The sequence below is a fragment of the Thalassophryne amazonica genome, chromosome 20 (genome assembly GCF_902500255.1).
Source record: "Thalassophryne amazonica chromosome 20, fThaAma1.1, whole genome shotgun sequence".
Taxonomy (NCBI): domain Eukaryota; kingdom Metazoa; phylum Chordata; class Actinopteri; order Batrachoidiformes; family Batrachoididae; genus Thalassophryne; species Thalassophryne amazonica.
In genome coordinates, this window is record NC_047122.1 from 24,379,929 (window position 1) to 24,397,144 (window position 17,216).

Here is a 17,216-nt window from a genome sequence, read left to right on the forward strand (position 1 = left end):
GGCAGAGTTATTGGGGGGCTTGGGGGGGCTTGGCTCATTATAGGGGTGGCTTAAGCTCCCCCAAGCACCCCCCCCCCCTTGGCACCGCCACTGGTTCAGTCCCATGTACAGTAAAACTCACCTAAACTGTCATTGTATAAACCAGATATTCACAGTCACCAGACAAAAAAGTCTCAATGTTTTTGTATTGTTTTCCATATAATGGATTTTGTATAATGGATTTTTCGCTCACATCGGATAAACTGTCCTATCCGATGGCAATGTATTTCCATTAAAAACCCTGAGTAGTCTGGACGTGCACAGTAACAGAGGTACAAATTAAACTTGAACGCTTTGAGACCCGCTGATTTGAGGAAAGTGGGACCGGAGTCGTTTCCGTGATTAAAAGCCCAACCGTTTACTTTACTGCTTGGACGCGCAGCCTAATGTGCACTTGTTAAATCAGACACCGCAAAAGGCTGTGATTTAGACACTTTTCTGCTTTGACTCCTTTGTCTGCCATCATATTATAATAGTTTTTACAGTGTGCACGCTGATTAAAAATGGATCAGAAAAGTCCACAACTTTACAGCACAAAGTCAGAAAAAGAGGAAAGTGTACAACGTATCTTTGAATCGGAGGTGATGATTGTAGAAAGAAAAGCTTGTTGAGGGTCAAATTAGTCCAGAATAAAGCATAATGTCACCTCGCTAACATCAGCGAAATGACACACTACTACAAACAGTGCCCTCTACTTACTGTTAGATTATTATTTGCATTTTTTAGACATTTTAGTAGTTGTAATACAAATAAAATAATAATACAATGTAATACTAATAACAATACTAACAATGCTAATAATAAATATAGTACCTCGCTGCTGCCAGCAAATTTTTTGATTTCTCTCAGTGACATCATGTGGCATCACAGGCTTGATACATGATCTGTTTGCACCAGAATAGCAGAACACCATTTGACTATCTCATGGAGTTCCTCAGTTACAGTCATTGATGTATTTTAGATGATGACCTCTAATTTGACCTTTGAGCTAAGTCATGTGTGCTGTGAGTGGATGGTCCACTGAGATCATCCTCTGCGTTAGATTCGAATTGCTCTTTCCATTTTGGAGATATCGCTGTGTGCCCAGTTGACAGTGACCTTTCATTTGACCTTGACATGTCCTGTGTTGTGAGAGGACAGTAAACTGAGCTCATCTACCATATTTGACTGAACTGACCTTTGGAAATATCAGTCAGTCAGCCAAACAGGGACAGTGAGTCAGTCAGACAGACAGTCAATCGGACACAAACAGTCAGATAGAGGCAGTCACTCAGACACAGTCAGGCAGACAGTCAGTCAGACAAAGACAGTCAATCAGACACAAACAGTCAGACAGACTGTCAGTTAGACAGAGGCAGTCAATCAGACAGTCACTCAGACACAAACAGTCAGACAGACAGAGACAGTCAATCGGTCAGGCAGGCAATTACTCAGTCACAAACAATCAATCAGATAGTCAGTCACGCAAACAGTCAGTTAGACAGAGTCAGTCAGTCAGTCAGTCAGACACAAATAGTCAGACAGACAGACAGAGAATCAATCGGTCAGTCAATCAGTCAGTCACAAACAGTCAATCAGATAGGCAGTCACACAAACAGACAGTCACTTAGACAGAGGCAGTCAGTCAGTCACTCAGACAGACAGTCAGTCAGTCAGTTCGACAGTAACTCAGACAGAGAGACAGTTATACAGAGACAGTCAATTGGTCAGTCAGGCAATCAGTCAGTCACAGTCAATCAGATAGTCAGTCACACAGACAGTCAGTTAGACAGAGGCAGTCAGTCAGACAGTCACTCACACACAAACAGTCAGAGACAGCCAGTCAGTCAGTCAGTCACTCAGTCAGTCAGTCAGTCACACACTCACTCACTGACACAAACAGTTACTCAGTCAGACAGTAAATCAATCGTCAGTAAGTCAATCAGTCAGTCACACAGTCAACGAGATAATCAGTCAAACAAACAGTTAGACAGAGGCAGTCAGTCACACAGTCACTCAGACACAGTCAGTCAGTCAGTCAGTCAGTCACACACTCACTCACTGACACAAACAGTTAGTCAGAGACAGTAAATCAATCGTCAATAAGTCAGTCACACAGTCAATGAGATAATCAGTCAAACAAACAGTTAGACAGACAGTTGATCAGACAGTTTGTTAGACACAAACACTCAGTTACATAGAGACAGGTAACCAGACAAACACAGTCAGTAGTTACAAATAGTCAGTCAAACAGAGACAAAGACAGTCAGACAAACAGACAGACAGACAAACAGTCAGTCAGTCAGGACTGGAGTCAAGAGACCGACACACAAACCGTCAGTGAAACAGACACTCATTGAAACAGACAAAGACAGTCAGTCAGTCAGTCATGGCCATTACAACAGCCTTGATGAAGTTCTCAATAGAGGTTTTTTACAAGAAAAAAAATTCTGTTCCCAGTGAATGAGGAAGAGGAGCAGCTGCAGCGAGAAGAACGTCCATTACGTCAAAGCTTCAGTCTGACCAGCAGCACTGTTTCTTTTTGCCTGAAGATGTTCACGTTGGTGGCGTTCTGTCACCTTTGGGTCGTGATCAGCTGCAATCAGAACTCCACAGGTAAACCTCTTTTCCACACCGTTTTTACTTATTTATTCTGCAAACACCACAGTGTCCAATGTTCTAAATCGACAAAGATTATCCAAAGAACTTCATTAATTTACCATTACTTGTAATAATTACTGCTAATGTTAATATTACTAATAATTACTTTTGACTTCTTGCTGTGATGAAGTTTGATTTCAGCCACTTTGAGGCTGATGGGAAACAATTGACTGGCAAATGTGATAAATATTAGAGACAATTTTCACATCTGATTGAAGATTAAGATGAATTTGATTAAATTCATTCACGTGTAAAGAAATTTAACACAGAAAAGCAGATTTGTTTGAATTCTTTATTTTGTTCTTTAAAAAAGCACACAGCCAGAAAAGAAACTTTATTAAAACTTAAGGAATATTTTATCCACAAGCTACATTAAAAAAAGAAAAAAAGGGCTTTTGTTTTGTCTTTATTAAAAACAGTTATTTAGAACACCTTTTAACAAAAGGCATTTTAATATAATTTTTAAAACATAGTTAATTAGAACACCTTTTAACAAAAGGCATTTTAATATAATTTTAAAAACATAGTTAATTAGAACACCTTTTAACAAAAGGCATTTTAATATAATTTTAAAAACATAGTGTGGAAAAGTTGATTTTTTTCCCCCCTTCAATCAGTAAATATAATTGACAGTACCTTTGGCATGAAGACAACAATGACTCTGGCAATCACAGATTTGACCCCAGTGACCTTGACCATTGCTGAGTTGACAATATTTCCAGGGTATAAGTTGCACCTGCTGTAAAAATGCATCTTGAAAAAGAAAAACCCACATGTGTGGTAATACGAAACAATAACTCTCATGTTGGAATGACTGCTGGAATAAGCTCCAGCCCCATGTGACCCTTGATTGGAGTAAGTGGGTTTAGAAAAATCAATGAATTAATGAATAAAGGTTGCAGATGAGGTAATAATACTTTGTGTTTTTTTTCTGAAATCAGCTGTAGCCATTATGACATTTCACTATAATCCTGTTTGTCTGAAATGGTGTCTCGCATGATTCCAAAAAAAGAAAAAAAAAAAGAGGAAAAGGCTAAAAATGGACTGTCAGCAGGATATGACTGATAGCTTTACCCCAACAGCTGCAAATATAGAAAACACAGTGAATGTTCTATTATTCATGTCCATTCATTCATCTATCATTTTCCTGAATTATGTGAATTTTCTTGAATACGAAAAAGTTGATTTATTTCAGGCCAAATCCCAGCAGAGGTCACCTCAAAGCGGTCTGAGACTAAAGTCTGGATCTGACCCATCCCGCACAGGAATTAGCCTCCAGGAGCTCGGACTCAGGAAAAACCTATTCTCACTCCACCACCTTCACTTAAAGCATTAGTTCATGTTGCTCTTAGGAGCTCTCTGATTGGCGGCTCATTATAGTAATAACCTCCACCAACACATTTTGTGAACAGCGTGTAACCCACAATTTTTCATACATTGTTATGAAATTTTTACAGAGGGTTAATATCCTGATAGACAAAAACTGATGTAATTTTCAAGGTCAAAGGTCAAAGTCAGGAAAAATATTGGAAATCAGGAAAAATCCCTATCCTTTAACAATGAATGAATATTCAAAAATGTATAACTGTCAAAAAAGATTGAATTTCTGTCATATTTGAGAATGTTATGTAGGATGGTATCCTTTATTGTCTGACAAAGATTGATCCGGATCCGATCCAGATTACAGATTTTGTGGCCATTTAAATTTAACATTGAAAACCCTATGTATGTTTTACATTATATCTTAATCAAACGTGCCCCAATCACTCTCATATTTGAAAGTGAGGTGCACATGCACTCACTATCGCCTGACAATGTTTGATCTTGATCTGATCTGGATTGTGGATTTTGTGGACATTTGAATTTAATATTGAAAAGCCCATTTGGTGAACATTCAATTGGATGGAGGATCCAATTTTATACATGTTTGTCTGTCTTCCAGTTATCAGTCAGAAACCAAGTGACAAAAAGCAATGACAAACTGTGCATAGCAGAGATAACCAATGTTCTGTGAAAATTATCTGAAAAAGAGTTCAGAAATGGAAAAAGTTGGGCAAAAAAATCTGATAACACCACAAAACAAACTTCAATTCAAGTGCATTGACTAAATACATACTCCTGACATTTGATCAGATCTAATTTAGCTTATGAAAAGCCACTTTTAACAGGACCTTGCCGGTAAAGTGCAAACCTCCACTCTATGGGCACGGTGCTTTCTTTTTGGATTGATTTGGAAATTGATTTTCCATCTGTCTCACAGTGGTCAGGTTTTCGGTTCTGGAGGATCACCATCTGTGCCTTCAGTGTAGCACCGATGACCGTTCTGATGTGTTATGGACCCATGAGGATCAGAGGGTTCTGGTCACCAGGCAACAAGACTACAAGACCAACCAGGATGGCTGGCGCTTCCAGCTGCAGCTCAACGGGGCTCTCTGCATCCTGCAGCTTGATGACTCAGACAGTGGGACATATCATTGCAACCAGCAGCTGGTGGCTGAGGTGACCGTGCTGACAGGTATGCGGGAAGCAGTTAGCACAGTTGCTTCACAGCGAGAAGGTCATGGGTTCGATTCCCACCTGTGGCCTTTCTGTGTGGCGTTTGCATGTTCTCCCCATGTTTGCGTGGGTTCTCTCCGAGTGCTCCAGCTTCCTCCCACATCCAAAGACACACAGGTTAGGTGGATTGGAAACTTTAAATTTATCTTTAAATTGTGCGTAGGTGTGTGTGCAGCTGTGGACGTGTTTGTTTGTCTATATGTGACCCTGCGACACACTGGCATCCTGTCCAGGGTGCACCCTGCCTCATGCCCTTTGACTGCTAGGATAGGCTCCAGCCCCCCACTTAATTGGAGTAGGCGGTTGAAGATGATGATTTTATATATATATATATATATATATATATATATATATATATATATATATATATAAATGAAAAAATACATCTTAACTATGAAGATAAAAAGTAAAACATTTCCAGTAAATAATGTCGGTCCATGTTCTCACAAGTTTCCAAAAGTCAGTATATGATGTTAGGTCTTGAGGGCAAGTGAGATAAAGCCATTAAACAGGGCACCATGTTTAAACCAAAACTAAAGGCATGTGTGGGTTTGAGGCAGACATTGTCACATGACACGCTAAAGGAGCGAGCTGCTAATTTCACTGTCGAAATTACCCTATCTCTCTCACACCCCTGACAAACCAGCAGGGGAAGGTCACGGTCTATAACCCTGACAAACAGACAAGTAAAGGTTATGGCCTGTAAACCTGACAAACAGGCGGGTGAAGATCATGGAAGGTCATGGTCTATAACCTGCGGGTGACAGTCATGGCCTATAACCCTGACAAACCGGTGGGTGAAGGTCATGGCCTATAACCCTGACAAACAGGTGAGTAAAGGTTAAGGCCTGTAACCCTGACAAACAGGTGAGTAAAGGTTAAGGCCTGTAACCCTGACAAACAGGTGAGTAAAGGTTAAGGCCTGTAACCCTAACAAACAGGTGAGTAAAGGTTAAGGCCTGTAAACTTGACAAACAGGCGAGTAAAGGTTAAGGCCTGTAACCCTGACAAACAGGTGAGTAAAGGTTAAGGCCTGTAAACTTGACAAACAGGCGAGTAAAGGTTAAGGCCTGTAACCCTAACAAACAGGTGAGTAAAGGTTAAGGCCTGTAACCCTGACAAACAGGCGAGTAAAGGTTAAGGCCTGTAACCCTAACAAACAGGTGAGTAAAGGTTAAGGCCTGTAAACTTGACAAACAGGTGAGTAAAGGTTAAGGCCTGTAACCCTAACAAACAGGTGAGTAAAGGTTAAGGCCTGTAACCCTGACAAACAGGTGAGTAAAGGTTAAGGCCTGTAACCCTAACAAACAGGTGAGTAAAGGTTAAGGCCTGTAAACTTGACAAACAGGCGAGTAAAGGTTAAGGCCTGTAACCCTGACAAACAGGTGAGTAAAGGTTAAGGCCTGTAAACTTGACAAACAGGCGAGTAAAGGTTAAGGCCTGTAAACCTGACAAACAGGCGGGTGAAGATCATGGTCTAAAAAAATGCAAGAGAATACTGAAGTAGTTTGTGACAGAAAGAAAATTTTGTTGAAAATCTTGAAAACCTGGCCACAGATACAAGACCACGGCACAATGACAGAATATTCTGGTTCAACATGGACCTTTAAGGCGGGCGTGGACAACAAGGGCCAAGACCATGCAGGTTTACTTTGCAGCCAATCACTTCGGTAAGTGGGTTTACTGATGAGCTTCTCCACTCATCTTCAATACCTGATCATCAATGAAATCACCTGCTGAGGTGATCAGTAGCAACAAAAAGCTGCAGCGTCTTGGTACACCTGAGAGCTGCCCACCCCTGCTCTCAGGTTTTCCAAGGTTTCAAACCGTGAGCTTCAGGTATAAAGATCCGTAAATGTGGGAACATGGCTTTACAGGACAGCTCAAAAACGATGCCTCTGTCTTTCCGGGGAAATCAGGTCGTGACCTTGTGGTGTCTGAAGGTCAGACCCTCCTGCTGCCATGCACTGGTTCCACCAAACCAAAGCAACGTTGGTTCCACCGGAGGTTAGGTGCGAAACGAGAAGCCATCTTCACCCGCTTTAGAAATGGTACGGTGAGACCCGAGACGGATCAAAGTCCAACGCGGTTCAGCTTCCAGCAAGATGCTCTGCAGATCCTGGACCTGCAACCAGAGGACGCTGGAGAGTACCTGTGCAACGGGCAACTGGAGGCCAGAGTCACCATCCTGACCGGTACCAGTCACTGCAGTACATAACTGGCAAAATAATGTTTTCAAAATCTTTTTATTTGGAATTTCTTGAAGTTTGCGTTTAATAATGTCTGTAAGTGGACATTTCTTAATCATTATTAATATTATTTTAATGATTTATTTAATGAAACTGAAATGATCACTCAAATAATCATTTGATCATAATTATCTTGGTTGAAGATAACATATTTAAATGATTTTTCTTTGGTTTATTAGTGTTTTTTCATAAAGCTGGCAAATTATTTTTCTTTCCTTTATGTCAGTGTAAATTCAGTATAAACTTTTTTGGATATGTTTCAAACCTACATAATCTGAAGTCTTATTATCTGGCTATGTTCTAATATTTTGATTGGTAAATCATAAAAATAAAGATAATCAATATTTGTCACAATCATTTGTTCCACTGCATAATTCAGTATTATAAATTTCTTTTCAGATGATGATTTCCAGAGTATTTGTGACATATTAAAATGCTTAAAATGAAGTTTTTTAATGATCATAGCCATTTAGAGGAATAAAATCGTTTAACTTTTAGTTTCAGTTTCTTTCTATGAATGTATTATTACACACAAGATGTAAGTTATTAACACAGCTGGTTTCTTCATTTTGTGGAAGGAGTGAAAATGAAAATACAAATGTTGATGATATAAGTAGCAAAATATTTGTTCCTCACAGTTATGACCTTTGAATTAAAAATATGCAAAATACACTGTGTTGACCTTTAACAGCAAAAATATTCTGTGTGTATATAATTCATCAGTGCACCCACAGACGACCAGCACAATGACACAAACACCTGCCGTGACGAAAACAGGTAAAACATGTCCTTCTCGTTAATGTGAAATGTTGTTTTATGGTCCAATGCTTCCATCAGCTTCAGCATTGTTGTAACACTGAGGCAGCGTGGTGGCCAGTTATACACTAACTATAGTTATAAAATTGTGACTGTAAGAAAGTTGTGTTAACACATTACAGTTTTAACATACCTATAGTTATAGCAATGTTATTGTAGGAACATTAAGAACACTGTATTAACATGGTTCCAGTTTAACATAGCTGTAGTTATAACATAAATTTTCTGCTTTTCTTCCACCTGCGAAATATAGCGAAGATTCGTCCCATCCTGTCTATGGCTGATGCTGAGACCCTGATGCATTGTCTCTTCTAGACTGGACTACTGCAATGTTCTATTTTCTGGTTTACCGCAGTCCAGCATCAGTGGTCTCCAATTGGTTCCAAATACTGCTGCCAGACTTTTGACAGGAAGCAGAAAGTTTGACCACATTACACCCATTTTGGCGTCTCTTCACTGGCTTTCTGTCCCTGTGAGATCAGATTTTAAGGTTCTGCTACTAGCCTATAAAATTGTTCAGGGACTGGCACCTCCCTACCTAGCGGACCTAATTAAACCCTACGTACCGGCCCAGGCTTTGCGTTCTCAGGGTGTAGGACTACTTTGTGTCCCTAGGGTGAATAAAAAGTCTGCGGGTCGCAGAGCTTTCTCTTATCGTTCCCTGTTCTGTGGAATGATCTCCCTGCATCAATAAAACAGTCAGAATTTGTGGAGTCTTTTAAGTCTAGACTTAAGACGCACTTATTTTTCCTTTCATATGGCTAGCATACTGGCATAGTATAGTACTATGGTTTTGTATCCTTTTTAAATTCATTGTATTAGGAAACGGACCGGGCTGTTATAACACCATTCCAGTTATAACATAGTTATTGTAAGAACACTGTGTGAACACAGTTCCAGTTTTAACATAGCTGTAGTTATAACATTGTTATTATAAGAACATTGTGGCAACACCGTTCCAGTTATAACATAGTTATTGTAAGAACACTGTGTGAACACAGTTCCAGTTTTAACGTAGATGTAGTTATAACATTGTTATTATAAGAACATTGTGGTAACACCGTTCCAGTTATAACATAGTTATTGTAAGAACACCGTCTGAACATGGTTCCAGTTTTAACGTAGCTATAGTTATAACATTGTTATAAATACACAATCAAGTAAGCTAGTAAGCCCCTTTGGCTGCTTCCATGGTTTCACTCTTGAAAAGGCCAGAAGACTTTCCTGATGCAACTCCATATTACATGGATTTTGGGGTGGGGTTTGAACTGGGGACCTTCTGCATTGGAAACAAGCATACTTAACCACTTGGGCACCACCCCTACATTGTTATAAATATATAGCAATGTTTATAACTATAGTATAAATATAACTTTAGAACATTTTAACAGTAATAACATTATTATAACATCATTGTAATGACTATTTCATGTAAAAATGTATGCGGGGCTGCAGAGTGTCACTATGGCAACATGTACTTAACATTGTTCCTGTTGTGTTTCTAAGATGTGGTGGAAATAAAGGAGAATTCTGAGGATGGTTAGTTACGTCACTTTCTGTCACTTTGTTGAACTTTCAAACATTTTAAAATGTAGCCACTTTTTTCAGACTATTGACATATTTGACCTGATGTTGGTAGGTGGTTCTGGTTCAGCTCTGCTGGCGGTGGCCGTGGTCGGATGCGGTGTGATGATCCTCCTGATGGCAGCAGCCTGCGTTTTACTTTCCAGCATCAAATGCAAGAAGAAGAAGAAGAAAAAGAAGAAGTGTGGCCCAGCAGGTAGATTGTCTGATCTATGGAAACGGCATGTAGTGTTGTGAAAGTGTAGTGACACGGACCCACAACAGGGGGCGCAAATGAACGGTCAATAGATGAGCCAAAAGGTAACAATTTAATGTTGTGAAACGTGCACAACGAACATACAGACAATCTCAGAATATAATTACAGTCCAATTACAAAGGTGACGTGTGGGCAGGCTCGAGGTTAGAAGACGCCTGTCCTGAGAAGAGCCGGAACCACACGATTTCCGCCACCACAGAACCTGGTGAATACTGGAGCCGCCAAGTCCCGAATTCCCAGGTGATCACCGTCCCCGACTGTCGGATCTGGTACTGCTGGCGAAGAACAAAGACAGTCAAGTGTGGGTGTGTGTACACCCAGTAACAACAGCGGTGGGAATGCCACCTCCACCTCTCACTCAATATGTGATGAGTACCGCAGTGATTCCTCAGGGGAAAAGAGTGCCGTCCTGCACTCACTCAGCCTCCACAGAAAAAGGAACCGGTACTCCTGCAAACACTCACAATATACAGATATATTGCAAAAGACACAAAGGGCTGAGGATATTACCTCCAATGAAGTATGATATCTCGGTGATGAGGTGGAGATGACGTCTGGTCTTTATGGAGTGCGATGATGAAGAATGTGTGACAGCTGTCAGGAATTAATGAGTGACAGCTGTCACTCCCGGCTGTGTCCGTGGCGGCAGCGCCCTCTCGTGCCTGAAGCCCGCACTTCAGGCAGGGCGCTCTTTGGTGGTGGGCCAGCAGTACATCCTCTTCTGGCGGCCCACACAACATGTAGCACAGTATTACGTAGACAAATGTTTCATTTGTCACAAAAAAAAAAAAGAAAAAAAGAAAAAGAAATTAAGGGTACCCCTATGTATTATACATCATCAGAAAGCTTAGGTTGTGTACAACCCAATTCTGATACTTTCAGAGCTTCATAGATTGGCAATAAAAGTTCAGAAACCAAAATATAAACACAAGTCACTTTTTTTGTTGTTGTTGAAAAATGACTTAATTTTCAGTCGTATAGTGTGATGTCATACATTCTAATATACCCAATTCCAAGCTTTCTAAAAGTAACTTACAATCTAATAATAATAATAATAATAATAATAATAAAAAATAACAATCAATATATACATTTTCAGGTTTTAAGGCTGCTATCAGCTATGGTTTTAGTGACAGATTTGTTGAAATTTAAGTACATGTCTTATTTTTGCAGGCAAGGTCAGATTTGTTATTTGGACCAAGAATTGTCAGGATTATATCATTTTCTGTCTTCTTAGCTTTCATTTGAGCCCTATTTGAAGAAAATTTAGTGAAATTTGATCAATATGTAAGGTTTTAAAAGAAAAGCAGTCAAAATCCAAAATCCAGCTATATTGTTTTATTGTTTTTTATCATTAGATTGTAAGTTGCTTTTATATCAAGCTGTTCTACAGGCTGGGAATACAAACCTGTATAAACCATTTTAATTACTAGATACAATACATGGATTGTTAATACAGTGAAAAATAAGTCATATATCATCAAGTAGAGAAATGTAGGAAGTAAGACTAAGGAGAATTTTGTGTGTTTCCAAGTCCACTATGTAAACATCTGTAACTTTGTTAACTTCAGTCAGTTTTCCCTTTGAGCATTCAGCATACTCTCTTCTTTTCCTCTCTCTAGCATTCTTTAGTTCTTCTGCATAGGCTTTAACATTCGACTTCAACTTCTCTCTGAATTTGGCCACTTTTTATGCTTTAAGAGCATGTTCAGCTTTAACTTCACTCAAATGAATATCTTCATGGGTGGAGCTCATGTCTGAAAATTAAAATCAGTCTAAATTTTTGGAGCAAGATGCCAACAGGTGTCCCACAGCTTTTAGAATAACAAAACTTAATAACAGAGCTATCTGTTAGAGATCATTTTTAGTGAAAACACTGCTGCATAATACACCTGAAAATATGAACATTTTTACTAAAGACACAATTTTTCAATTTCAATTTATTTTCATTTATATAGCACCAAATCACAACAGAGTTGCCTCAAGGCGCTTCACACAAGTAAGGTCTAACCTTACTAACCCCCAGAGCAACAGTGGTAAGGAAAAACTCCCTCTGAGGAAGAAACCTCAAGCAGACCAGACTCAAAGGGGTGACCCTCTGCTTGGGCCATGCTACAGACATAAATTACAGAACAATTCACAAAACTAATATACAGGAAATGCTGTTGGTGCACAGGACAGGAGCGTCTCCAGCACAAACATAACTCCCATCTCTGGATGGAGCTGCACCTTAAACAGAGAAAAAAAAAAAGAATCAGGCATCAGAAAGACAAGAAATACTGTATAATTTGTCAGCATTAAACAAAAAAAAAAAAAAAACAGAAGAAATACTAAGTCCTAAGCTTCACTAAAAGACCCAGAATTTAGGTAAAGTTGAGGCCGCGGCATGCTCCGTTTCCTAATAAAATGAATTAAAAGAGTTAAAAGCGTAAACCAAAACTATACCAGTATGCTAGCCATACGAAAGGGAAAATAAGTGCATCTTAAGTCTGGACTTGAAAGTCTCCACAGAATCTGACTGTTTTATTGATGCAGGGAGATCATTCCACAGAACAGGGGCACGTTAAGAGAAAGCTCTGTGACCTGCAGACTTCTTATTCACCCTGGGGACACAAAGTAGTCCTGCACCCTTAGAACGCAAAGCCCGGGCCGGTACGTAAGATTTAATTTGATTTAATTCAACACCATACATTAAAAAAAAAAAAAAAAAAAAAAAATCTGAATTCTATTGCATCATTCAAAAATGATTTTCAGTTAAATACATAACAAGCCTTGTAGAAAACAATTCGTGCCATTGAGAGTCCCAGGATTCTTCAGAAATTAAAACCAGAATATAACTAACTAGCTCGTTTTGTACATATTTGGGTTACGGAGACTTCGGACAAACTTTGATAGCCTATGTTCCCACACTCATGATGTCCATGGTAAAAATTTAAGTACTGTGCAACTGCCCTATGCATGGCCTCTCACTGTACAAATTCAAAAACAGCTACTAATTTTCACAATTTCTGAAAATTTTAAAAAGAATGATCAGTGATAGCTGGTTATGGAGACTTCGGACACTCACCATTGTCATAAACAAATCTCCAGCCTCTGGTGATATGTGCATTATTCCATAAATATGTGTAACAGGCATTTAGCTAAAGTCCAGCACATGCTGCTCAAGAAAGCACTTCCCGTGTATCACCATGGAGACAATTGGTGCACTATGTGACCTTTAGGATTAAATTCTAAAAACAAGACGTTTACATAACAAAAAAAAAAAACCTGCAATATTTTGATTAAGCTAATGATTTTTCATGGCTACAAGTCCTAGCTGATCAAAATAAAGTATAGTTTGTTATGGCGGATTCATTAAGTTGTGAGCTGGACTAAAGTAAAAAATGACTTTAAAATAAATGAAACATGGAAAATGCCAAAAAGCCATGTTTTTGTATATTTAAACTGGATTTTAACACAAATAATATTATTTCATTCTCTTAATGGTATAATTTCTAAATATTAGACACCTAGACTTTTCAAAGGACACACAGATCATCAAGATAGTCCCATTACTTTCAAAATTATGAGCCATTCAATGACGGAAAAGGTCAGCATACACAATACTACGCTACATGCCAAACACAAACATGCCGTTATTTTAACATTCGCCTCAAAACCGTGCTCAACATAGGGACTTGTAAAAATGAAATTTTAACTTCTTATGTGTCGTTGTAGTTTGAAAGTCAACTGCAACATAAACATTTATAATTTTGTAGGCTTTTAAAAGCACTATGACATAAATCAGAATTTTTCTGTTGCACTTTTATCAGCGGGTCTGATGGAAGATTAACATTATAAATGATTAGAAGCTGTCATCTCATTTAAGCCCCATTCACACTGGGCTTGCATACAGTTGCGCTTAGATGCGTATGGAGCATGCTGGAAAATTGTGCAGATTTGGCGTAGTCCCTGTGTAGGCTGGTGTGTGACATCGTCAGTGGTGGCGTCAGGAAATTTTTGTTGCGGGCAGGCTGAGGGGGGGGGGGGGTAAAAGTTGGAGGGTCTCTACAAAATGTCGTTGAAATGAACAATATATAGTAAATTGTTTTATAAATACCAAAGTATATGTTTTAGTCACCTGTGCTCCTCTAAAATGTGGTATCAGTGCACACACACATTACTTCCTGAGCTCACCACAAGCTCAGGAAGTGGACGTTCATTTTGGCCAAACAACGATATACAGCTTCTGTATATTCTGTGTTAGTGTGCGGCTGCGGCCAACGTGATTGAAGAATTCCTGCGCAAAAGTAGTTCCCAGATAATTGTGACATATTCCTGTGAGATAAGTATAGCTCATCTAAATCAATTCTAAAATTTACCAGTAATAAAATTATAAAGATAAGTGAAGTTTTAAGAGTGGCTGTAATAAATATTTAGGAAACCTAAATTTTTGGAGTATGGAGTTAAATTTGTCTCATTAATACTTGCAAATGCACAGAGGGTGATTTACAAATATCCTTTGATTTGTACACGTGCTTTGTGATCCACAAACACAAATTTCTGATTTGTAACTTGTGTGTGGGTTCTTACAAATAAATGTTTATTTGCAAAACTGAAAATTCTGTTTGTGAAGGGTGATTCAGCACTGGTGGATCACCGAACACACATATTCATCACTTTGCTCAGTTACGCAATATTGAGACATTCTCAGCGCAAAACTGCAGTTGAGATCCACAAATATGTCAGTCGCTATTCACATTATTGGCAGAATTATTGGGGGAGCTGAGGTGGGGCTTGGCTCATTATTGGGGGGCTTAAGCCCCTCCAAGCTCCCCCCTTGGCGCCGCCACTGGATGTTGTATGGTTTCATTTCTAGTGTTGCTTATAGTTGCGTATGGTTGCTTGCTGTATTCTTACTGCTACGTATGTAGCTCTCACCGATATTTTTCTGCCTCTCACAGTCCACTCCTGCCTACTTTTGTTTTTTGGGCATTGCAGAAATGCGCTCCATTCTCAAAACCGTACATGAAAAAAAAGTAGAAAATATGGCCATTTAAACTCACAAGCAAATTTAAACATCTCGTTTCTTGTCAGCATTCTAAAGAGAGCGAGAGAGAGACAGCTCTCTCTGTCTCTCTCTCTGTCTGCCTCACTGTCTGTATCTGTCTTTTATCTCTCTGTCTGTGTTTCTGTCTGCGTAAGTCCCTCTGTCACTGTGTCTGTCTGTCTGTTTCTGTCTCACAGTTACTTTGTTTTATCAAACTCAAATAAAGTAAATGGGAATTCTTATCACCGCTGAAGAACTGATGTTGAATAAAAATAATGTTTCATAAATTATTAACTTGGTAAAATTAAGAAATCTAAAAAGCCACAAAATGCTTCATTATATTTCTATAGTTTTTTTTTTCTTTGAGTTTTTCTCTTTAATTCTGATTTTCTGTTCTGTTCCTCTGTCCTCAATAGAATTTTCTGATCTGAATTAATACATTGCTTTTTGTTATTTTGAGAAGCGTCTTTGATTCTTTTTGTTTCATCAGGACACAAACATGAAAACACGGAGCTGCAGCCATTTACAAGGCACAAAGAAACCGGTAAGAATGACTTTCCTCAGTCAGATGCTTTTCATCCGGACAGAATCATCACATGTTATTTCCTTGTCGCAAAGTTTTGGAATGTGGAGTTTGGACTTTTTTTTTATGTTACCAGAGATTCTGGACCAAACGATCCACTACGCATCTCTGGGCCGACAGAACTGGAAGGAGAGACTGAGCAGAACCCTGTCCCATCAGGACCAGGACCGGCAGGATGTCATCTATTCCTCTGTGGTCACCAGACCTGCATCCAGCTAGACTCTGGCTGACAAACAAACAAACAAACATTATCACTGCAGTGAAATAACATCAGGATCAAGCACGTAATCACAAAGATCCTGATGATAAGTTTAATAAAATATGATGCAGTAATAAGTTTGCATGTTCTCACCGTGTTGGGGCAGGTGAGCCTAAAACGTTGTGGACCTCTCCTCCCGCCCTATGACTGCTGGGATAGACTCCAGCCCACTGTGACCCTTAATTGGAGTAAGCTGTTGAAGATGTTTGGCAGCAGTTTCAGTGATGTTTCGTGTTTGGTGGTAATTTTGGTGACGTTTTGTGTTTGGTGGTAGTTTTAGTGACGTTTCATGTGTGGCAGTAGTTTTTGTGATGTTTTGTGTGTGGCAGTAGTTTTAGTGGTGTTTTGTGTTTGGCAGTAGTTTAGTGACGTTTGTATTTGGCAGTAATTTTGGTAATGTTTTGTGTTTGGCAGTAGTTTTAGTGCCTTTATGTGTTTGGCAGTAATTTTAGTGATGTTTCGTGTTTGGCTGTAGTTTTGGTAATGTTTCCTGTTTGGCGGTAGTTTTAGTGACGTTTTGTATTTGGCAGTACTTTCAGTGACGTTTCTTTTTTGGCAGTAATGTTGGTAATGTTTCCTGTTTGGCGGTAGTTTTAGTGACGTTTATTTGGTGGTAGTTTTAATGACATTTCTTGTTTGGCAGTAGTTTATGACTTTTTGTGTTTGGCAGTAATTTTAGTGATGTTTCATGTTTAGCAGTAGTTTCGGAGATGTTTTGTGTTTGGGAGTAGTTTTGGTGACGTTTTTTGTTTGGCGGTAGTTTTCGTGACGTTTCATGTTTGGCGGTAGTTTCAGTGATGCTTCGTGTTTGGCGATAGTTTTAGTGACGTTTCGTGTTTGGCTGTAGTTTTAGTGATGTTTTGTGTTTGGTGGTAGTTTCAGTGACATTTCGTGTTTGGCTGTAGTTTTAGTGATGTTTTGTGTTTGGTGGTAGTTTCGGTGACATTTCGTGTTTGGCGGTAGTTTTGGTGACGTTTCGTGTTTGGCTGTAGTTTCGGTGACGTTTTGTGTTTGGCTGTAGTTCGGTGGCGTTTTGTGTTTGGCTGTAGTTTCGGTGACGTTTTGTGTTTGGCGATAGTTTTAGTGACGTTTCGTGTTTGGCTGTAGTTTTAGTGATGTTTTGTGTTTGGTGGTAGTTTCAGTGATGTTTCGTGTTTGGCTGTAGTTGTAGTGATGTTTTGTGTTTGGTGGTAGGTTCGGTGAC

The 17,216-nt window shown here is 39.2% G+C and overlaps 1 protein-coding gene across 1 annotated transcript; it reads left to right on the forward strand.

Moving 5' to 3' along the window:
* Positions 1-2,499: 2,499 nt before the first annotated feature.
* LOC117501645 lies at positions 2,500-16,070 on the forward strand. Its single transcript, XM_034160567.1, has 8 exons — positions 2,500-2,634; positions 4,940-5,194; positions 7,155-7,430; positions 8,208-8,261; positions 9,807-9,839; positions 9,955-10,080; positions 15,661-15,714; positions 15,830-16,070. The coding sequence occupies exons 1-8, from the start codon at positions 2,571-2,573 to the stop codon at positions 15,970-15,972; spliced, it is 1,005 nt and encodes a 334-aa protein (XP_034016458.1). The 5' UTR covers positions 2,500-2,570; the 3' UTR covers positions 15,973-16,070.
* The last annotated feature ends 1,146 nt before the right edge of the window (positions 16,071-17,216 follow it).